Genomic DNA, 9,231 nt, shown 5'->3' on the forward strand with positions numbered 1-9,231 from the left:
AGGGTATTACAAAAACAAGGGTGTGATTTAGTGATGGCCATATGTCCATACTTTGGAGCCAAAACAATACTTGGGACCCGTTCTTTGCGGGGTAAACAATTATCTGATAATTTATATTTCTTGAGCAGGTATTTCCCATACAATTTTTAAATAGAAAAATAATTCATCCACATTCCTTTTACACATTGGAAAGTGGTTCCATAGCCATGTCATAAATTATTGCATTATTCAAGTATTAATGTGTACAAAAAATAACAAAATTCATCTAACTATTTGTAGTAAGATAGCCTGCGAATATTGAGACAACTGAAACCAGCTGGATTTCCAAATCCGCGCATCTGTCACATACCTAGCCATTCTTTAGCTTGAGGAATTCCTTTATCACGCCCATCATTTCACTCCCAGGAAACCTTCCAAGGCAACCCCTTGCAGCAGCAATCTCACTGAACTCAGAGACCAAATAACCACTAAAGTCTTGGCGCCCCTCACTTCTGTTATCCAACATTTCTATTTCTTCCATTTCCATGAAATCTTCACCAGCCTTGACCGAAGGAAGTGGAAAAATTTCAAGAGGAGTTCGCAGCACATTTGCCTCCTCTACAATGCTAACAAAGTCGTTCGACTGGCATAATGCAAACGGGACAGGTTCGAAGCTATGATCACCATACTCCACTGGAGTGGAATGATCGCCAGTGACACAGAGGTAATACTGAAAGTTCCCAGATTTTTCTGTCTCCCAGAGGAGTCTTGCCAGCTGACCAATGGCCAGGTCTATGACTTCCAATGCTCGGACTTTCAATATACTTGCCTTGTCATGACCAGCATCGTCTATTGCCTACAGAACAACATTACATGAAAACTGTAAGATTCCTCAGCAAATGGGCTGTAAAGCTCACAGGAAAGACGTTCTCTAAGAGTTGAAAATTTTAAGAATGTAAAACAATCCAAAATGGCTAAAATAAGAAACAGGTCTCTAAAGTGGAGTACTGAAAACTGCTAAACTTTGGGGATAACATGAAAAAAAATCATACAAATAAGCAAGAAAATATTACAAAAATCCCTGACAAAAATGACTGACATGTCAAAGCATAGTTCCTATACAGATTTCTTAGTTTCCCATCACCAATTAACTTCTGTACCCTCCAAAAGCTCCATCGACTATTATAATACATCTTCAACCATAACCATGACCCATCTTTTTTCCTATTTATTGCATTTCGGTTTTAGGTACACTTCTTCAGCATTTATCCAAAATAGGGGCTACATCCTTTGTCAAGGCATTCTATCCTTCTTCGCACTCTAATCAATGCCTCATACCTTCCTGCATTCCTTCAACATAAACCTAGGACTCTATATACTGAAGCATTCTTAAACTTTTCTTGCACATTTTTCTGGCAGAATATGGCTTTGCCTAACATCTTTTCTCCGTCGAAGCTGGATTGTCCTCTGCACACGATAATGGATGGAAACAAACAGAAACACCAAATGCTATCCATACAAGCAGAAAAGGTTTTAGTGAAAGGGATCCTAAAAATTCCTTAAGCCCCCCCACTCCCCAACCAAAAAAAAAAAAAAAAAGAAGCTTGAGATCTCAAGTCCAGCTGCCTCTTGTTGAAATTTTGTCCACTAAATTTTAAGAATTAGTTCATTGCTGTATGGGGAAGACCCCCATTGACATAAACATTGATAGTTCAATGGAGGAGAGTATACAATTTTTCAAATTTTTTTTTTTTAAAGGTAAAATGGGGGAAATTTTGCAACATCTGTTAGAGAAATATTAATACATCAACTGGGTGGGACAAACCGGGAAAAAGAAGGCATGGCAGTTCTCACCTTGATGTGAAGGAAACCAAAGTCATATCCATCTGTTCGACCAGGTTTCTGTTCATCCTCCCCAGGTACAAAAACAAATGGAGATGGCTTTACTGGTGCAGAAAGTGCCTTTGCTATAGCTGTAGCTTTGGAGGTTAGCAGTGTTCGATAATCTCCAGTTGCTCCAGGAGCTTCAAGGATATCGATACCCAATGATAGACCCAACCCTGCTATAATCTTGGTGGGAGCTACCATGCATGGTGATAATCCATGCTGCTTCTCAAAAGCAGGAACCTGAGGGCCATGTCACGAAAGGATCTTTCACAAATGTGTTGAGGCACAAAATTGCCTAATAACAAAATCAAACATTTAGCTGTTGAATACACTCTCTGATAAGCCAAGTAGTCAACAGCTGTCCCATTTTCAAAATCTAACTTTGAAAAAAACCTGAAAACAAAAGGAATGGTTCTTCTTGAGAGATTATATTGTGAAGTGCTACTTAAATGCTGACTAAAGGTTGTGAAAAGAAAATGAGACTAGCAGTTTAATTATCCCAAAATTGACAAATCAATATGTCTAGACTTAAACCTCCATTTATTTTTATATCATTTTCACAACATCCAAACAATGTTTAAGTATTTGAATAAGAAATAGCTGCCCAATGTAGGAGCTCAGACCTACTTCCATCTACCTAAATGCCATACCTTCATAGTGTTCATGTCAAGATTGCAAACGTTCTGTTCCAATCCCGGTCAAGCCTGTGAACATTCAAAGTTGACAGTGTTGGCAGTTTTGGCAGTTTTGCTTAATTTGAAATTTCAATTAAAAATATGGAAGATTTTAAAACAATAAAAAAAATAAAACCACCTAATGGTATTGTGGCTTCTCCTTTTCTTTTTCTTACTCTTTCACATCCTCTTTCTTCCTTTTCTTTCTTCTTTCCTAACTCTCTATTTTCCCTTTTTACTTCTCTATTTGCCTAATAATGTGACAAAAGAGATCATGTACCAAAGTACCTCTTCTGATGCATCTATAGAAAGAGCAGATAAGCATAATGCACATGAGGAATCAAGAGTCATATATGTTTCAACGTTCAAAAAATGTTAGCCTTCTGCTAATAAAGACACTAAATAAAGTCAGGTTGAGATACAAAGCAAATAGCTTTTGACGTCAATATATGTTAGCCCTCAGCATGACACAACATAGTATGAGAACCTGCTTTCAAATTGGACGATATGGACATAATATTTGATACTTCAAAGCGGATACCATTTTTCAAATGATTGTATAATATGGAACAAGTATTAAAGTATCGGTACCGGTACCCATACCAGTACCTCAGCAATACAGTATGGATGGGTACAATACAGTATTATACTAAAAACACATTATGCCTTTGTCAGGACAGGAAAAAAAAAAAAAAGGGAAATCATGTGTTGATATGGTACTGGTACATCCATGTTCCAGTGCTGATATGTATGGCCAGGTATGCGTCAGCATCTAAATCCTTGATATGTACTGCACCCAAATTGCTCAGAAAAAAAAAAAAATGCAGGGGCAGTATGGAAGCGATGTAAACCACTGGATTTTGGCATCATGATTACTGGATCAATAATCCGTGTCATGGTAGAATAGGAAGTACATGGGGTATAATAGAACCTCGACATGCATATAGGGTTACAGAAGGTGCAAGGTTTCAAAGTGCATGCAACAACTAAATTCAAGGATTGTGCCACAAAATTTTTTTTTAAAAAAAAGTCTTCCAAGATTTCTATGCACAAAACTCTAAACAAAAACTGAGAATATATCATATCGATCATATTAACTGAACTGACCTCAATTCGAATTCCACAACCTCGCAAGAGAACAACATTTGCAATATTTTCCCTTCTGCCGCCCGTTTTGCATTCAAAGGATGAGATACCAGAATTCGTGAAAATTCTTTAGAAAGTTCATTAACCACTGCTGCTGTGTTCTTTGCTTCCTCTGTATCATCCAAAGCTTCTGGTTTCAGAAGTAACCGATTGTCTTTTAATGGGTCAGTCCCAGAAATATTTCCACTCAATTTTGGACCCTTAACAACTACCCCACATCTGTGCTCAGTGGCACATCTGCAGACAGTTATGCACTTATTAGTAGCCTTCTAATCTCACAAAAAAAGTACCTGTCTACCGTCATTCCAAGGAACATTTAAGTTTCGTGGGCAAATCATAAACAGACAAAAAAACTCAAAGCAAGAATAGAACATGCCCTGTTAAATGCTTAATAATTAGCTCGATTTATGAACTAATTAACTAAACATAATTTAACAGACCCTTTTGGATTAAATTTGGAGCATTTGACTGGATGAAAATTGCCTTACTCTCTCACCATAGGATTGAAGGAACTTAACCAATCATATGAGCAGAAGCTAAAAATGTTTGCTAGTGGAACCATCATTCTTCAAATAGATAGCAGCAGTGATTACAAAATATGAAGAATGGCCACCATCTTCCTGTACAACTCTTTTATTCAGGGTACCACCAACATCAGAGCATATAATTTCTTCTAGAAGGTGCATTCTTCAAGACGAGAGACAGGAAAAATTGCAATGATTTCTCAGAATGATTAAGATTTGATTTTGAAGAAAAAGGTGTGGAACAGTTACCAAATTGGCTAATATGTGATCTCATGGAACATCTATTTTCATGTACCACTTACTTGACTCTCACTTCATATTCGGGAAAAGATGGGAGCTTCATTCCATCCAAAGCTGCACAAAGAATTGGACCCTCTTCCTCAAAATGCCGATCAGCTCTCCTGCTGGTCACAATTCCAGTGTTCTCATCCATGGTAGCAAAATTTGACTGAAGAAAAATGTAGATTTATACTGCAAGGTGAAAATACACAGATATAAAATCCATTCCTACAAATGTTCAAGTATACACCCATGCATACATGCACAGAAATAGAATAATTACCTAATCATTTTACAGCTTCCTTCCTAAGTATGTTGCATCTTACAGCTATAGTTGTTGACATGTAGTCATTCCACATTCTTCTTTTGGGGCACCAGGTTTAATCCTATGGACACAGCTTTTAATCCAATTGAACCACTACCACCTGAACCAAACAGTTAGAGAAACATCAATTCAACTCCTGAAATTAACATTTGGTTCCTCATTTTCAGCGACTCACTACAATAATTTCCTTCCATATCCTTGTGAATCACTAAATGAATATTGAAGCTTATATATATGCTGCATGTTATATGGGTCTGCAGAACATGGCCAATTGGTTAGTTTGATGGCTTCAGAAATTTCACAATCAAACTAGCTAGATGTCATTTACCATCTGAATCGACAGCATAGCAAATATTTCATTCTCATGAACTTCATGGGCCATGATATATCTTAGGGATGCTTACATACAAGGAACAAATGTCTCACCTTGAAAGCAATGTCTCCTGGTGACATGGCCAATCCAGCACCCATTGACTCAAATGCCCCACGACCTCGATAATAGATTCTCGGATCATAACCAAGTATAGAAAGGTGTGCAGTGTCACTCCCACAAGCCAGGCCCGCTTCCACAGGATCCATGAGCCCATTAACTCCAGCAGAGGCAATTGTATCCAAGTTGGGGGTATTTGCAACTTGAAGAGGTGTCTGGTATTGAAACCTTGGCAGAGATACATCACCTACCCCATCAATTAGCACAAATGCGAGCCTTTTCTTGATATTCTTGTCCATTTCCATGATCTCGATCTTTTTTTGCTTCTTTTAAGTTGGCTTTGGCTGAAACAGAATGATCTTCCTTCCAGACAACTACAGAACTTTGCAGATTACACCCTTCTAATTAAAGAACCAAAACTTTAAGAGGTAAAAATTCCTACAACCAAGAATAGAACCGATAAAAAGATATCCTTATAAAAATAAGAACAGAGAAGTTCTGCTCCCTGATTAGAATGGTAACCCTGGAGGATGGAATTCTCCAAACACATTTTCCGCATCTTCTTATTCTTTCTTTTTCTAATTATTTCACCTCATTACGATTGGACTAGAAGTTTAGCGGGGAGACCGATCGACAAAAGATAACAAATAAACAAATCAATCGAACATCTTGGGCAGTACTTACTATTTAAAAAAATAAAATAGAGAAGACCATTTAAAAAAAAAAAAAAAAGAAAGAAGAAGAAGCTTACTGTTGCGGTCAATCCCTTCGTCGCCTGGTCGCGAGAACGAGCATCTGTAAGAGAAGTCCACACTGACCGGAGATACCTCCGCGGGGACCCTCCGACGGTCAAGTCAGAAAAGAGACTAGGCAACAGTAGAAAAGAATCAGGGCTCAGCAGGAGAGAAGAGAGTCAGGAGCTTCGAAAGAACCTCCTAACACTGTTGCCCTCCCCGTCTTTATGGTAGAGCGCGGTGTGGCCCGCCATTAATGGCGCAGACAAGCGGGGGAGTTCTCAAATCGCCGGAGGCTGTCAGAGTCGCCGCGACCTGACAAGTCGCGTAGGCTGTCAAATCACTGGGGTTGACCTATGTCCTAGGCAGAACGATGTCCCCAGGGTGGCTACGTCGCATGTCCTTGTCAGGACAACAGTCCATAACAGTCATACGGCGTCTGGGGAGCTAATCGACCATACGTCGGTATTCGACTGCGGGGCGTCGGGTGAAGACCCGGAAACACCGTCGGCTAGTCTGGTGCATTGCTGGAGTCGGACGTCAGCTGCCACCCCCGACAGTGAGTCGGTGATTTGGGCTCCACCGCTCGGCTGATCGGAAACAAAAGGGGCCTGTCCGGCCGATACACCTTCAGTCGGATAATGTCGGCAGCTACTGTTGGCAACCGTCGGTCGGTGCGGTCGGTAGAGTCGAGCATCATCGGATAGGTCCGAAGGTGAGTCGACATAAAAGGGATCGGTCGATATACCCCAACACTTACCATTAATAGCTTTGATCTTTTCCCTGTGTTCTCCAAAATTTGCAAATTTTAATCTCCTACAAGTTATTGGTAAATCGACGATTTTGTGTTCATTGGTAACTCGACGAGGGAAGTGGTCTAGAGAGTTTTATTTAGGTTCTTTTCAAAAGGAGAATGCGATTTACCTTGTATAAATGGCTTTCGCAGGAGAGACTGAAGAGACGTGAAACCCTAATCGGACACGTTTGACCTGACCCGACCCGAGAAGAGAACCGAATGTTTGACGGATCTTCGTCTCCATGACGTGACCGGAGGCATCGCAGGCTTCAACACGAGATCGATATTGGAGCGCAAACTAGGTGCTATTGGGCGCATTGCAGACGGCGGCGGCGACGATGAAGCAGAGAGAGAGAGAGAGAGAGAGAGAGCACGGAGGGCCACGGAAAGTGAGCGAAGGATGGCATGGCACATATGTCGGCGAGGGTGGAGGGATTCCTCGGAGAGGTGGCTACAGCCCCGGAGCAATTCCTTCAGGCAGTCAAGGGCGAGGAGGTGGCCAGATGCGAAGGCACGGGCAATGACCAGCTCGAAGGAGCTCGTACCAATTTCTACGCAGCGAGGAGGCCGTGGTAGGGTGGCCTCGCATCCTCTATCAGGAGCGGAGGTGAACAATTGGGCCGCGTAGAGGAGTAGTCGGGAAACTCAGAGAGATCAGAGGGCGGGCGCTGCAACCCTCTGAGAATATTCTCTACATTTGGGTCCGGTATACACGGATGCCCCGCTCGGGCCGGATAAAGCTTCGGATCGCGCTGGTTATGGTCCGACCCATTAACAGGCTTGATTTCAACAAACACTAGCTTAGAAGCGGGGTGATTTCTATGTTATAAAATAGCATGCTGGATGGTCCAAACACCCCAACATAGGTCTGATGGTCTGAATTGGGTAGCCATGCTTTCATATATAATTTCCCTCTTCAGTATCAACGCTCATTTGGTGCAGTTATAAAATATTATATGGTTAAATATGTAGGATCAAGTTTAATTTCATAGTATAAAAAAGTAATATTGAAGTGAATAATCTTGATTGTTTGCTTGGTTCAGAAACAAAACATTTATGAGAATAAAATGACCGGTAGGCAATCATAGGCTAAGCAACAAGCCAGAGGCCCTGGTGGCATAATCTCAAGCCTCTGGCCAAATGCTTAAAAGAGATGGTTCACTTTCATCATAAAGCTCTTCTCTCTGTTTGTCATCCGGAAGATCCATATATCCAGCATATGGCATGTATAAATAAAATTTTGTAATTTTGGCATACTTCAAATTTCAGCATGGAACCCTGCAAGAAAATGTAGCCAGTACTTTTGGAGCTCAAGTTGATGCTCATGACCGTAGAATATACATCCTTGGTCCTACAAATTCCCCTTCTGTAAGTTGATCGTTACAGTTTGTATTTTCACTGCCCTTGTGTATTCCTACCGATTGAAGTCCACGTCTTCTGTATAATGTTCTTAATGTGCTTGACGAGTTTCAAATTCTTTTATGAACAATCAGATGCAGACTGAGTTTGTGGTACCTTAATTTGCTTTTGCTTTTCCTTTGTGGATGCCAGTCCAACTTCCATGTTACCTCATTATAAAAGCTTATGTAGAAGCCTTTCTGATAAAAAGAGTGCCTAAAATTACTAGCATCCTTAATTTTGCATGTCATCCATTAGAAAGATGGACCCTTGTGTGTAAATGCCGAGTCTTAGGGTTAATCCTATCAAGAAAACTATATATATATATCCTTAATTTTGCATGTCATCCATTAGAAAGATGGACCCTTGTGTGTAAATGCCGAGTCTTAGGGTTAATCCTATCAAGAAAACTATATATATATATATATAAAAGGTCGATCAGATTTGAACTTAAATCTGATTAAATCAAAATTGAACAATAAAAAAACTACATCGATGATCCAAACTGTTAAATATCATCTACTACTTCAAAACTACTTACACATCAAAAATCATATAATTCGAAGACCTTAGCATATGCATCAAATGATCAAAAGATACATCTAATTCAATTTTATTTAGATTGTTCAATTTTTGATTATTTGATGTATAGGTTAGAAGCCTCCAAATCATATAATTTTTTTGTATACGAATAAGTTTGAGATAATAATCACATTCAACGATTTGAATCATTGATATAAAATACATATTATAGAATTTTGATCTGATTGAATCTAAAAATTTTTATTTTATATATATATATTCTCTACCTTCTCTTTGACAATCCCTGACAAGACGAGACTACAACGTCTGGAGTCTCCACTGCCATAATAATCATCTGTGGGTGATGAAAAGGCCACAAAATATAGTAATATGTTAAATTAAATACTTAACCTCCTTCACTTAGATCTGGAAGTGTCAGTTCATGAAGATAAATATGCTTGTGAAGTCTCACCGGACAAAGTTGCTCTCGACAAGCAATTTTTTCTGCTTTTCACCTTGTCAATAGATTACACTTTA

At 39.6% G+C, this 9,231-nt stretch overlaps 1 protein-coding gene across 1 annotated transcript; it reads right to left on the reverse strand.

Moving 5' to 3' along the window:
* Positions 1–207: 207 nt before the first annotated feature.
* Positions 208–8,562, reverse strand: LOC105045087 (uncharacterized). Its single transcript, XM_073257358.1, is given in 7 exon segments — positions 208–835; positions 1,834–2,106; positions 3,648–3,697; positions 3,700–3,923; positions 4,513–4,658; positions 5,241–5,645; positions 6,903–8,562. Coding segments are annotated over 6 exon segments (1,488 nt in total). The 5' UTR covers positions 5,550–5,645; positions 6,903–8,562; the 3' UTR covers positions 208–349.
* Between the last annotated feature and the right edge of the window lie 669 nt (positions 8,563–9,231).

This window comes from Elaeis guineensis, chromosome 5 (genome assembly GCF_000442705.2).
Source record: "Elaeis guineensis isolate ETL-2024a chromosome 5, EG11, whole genome shotgun sequence".
Classification (NCBI taxonomy): Eukaryota; Viridiplantae; Streptophyta; class Magnoliopsida; order Arecales; family Arecaceae; genus Elaeis; species Elaeis guineensis.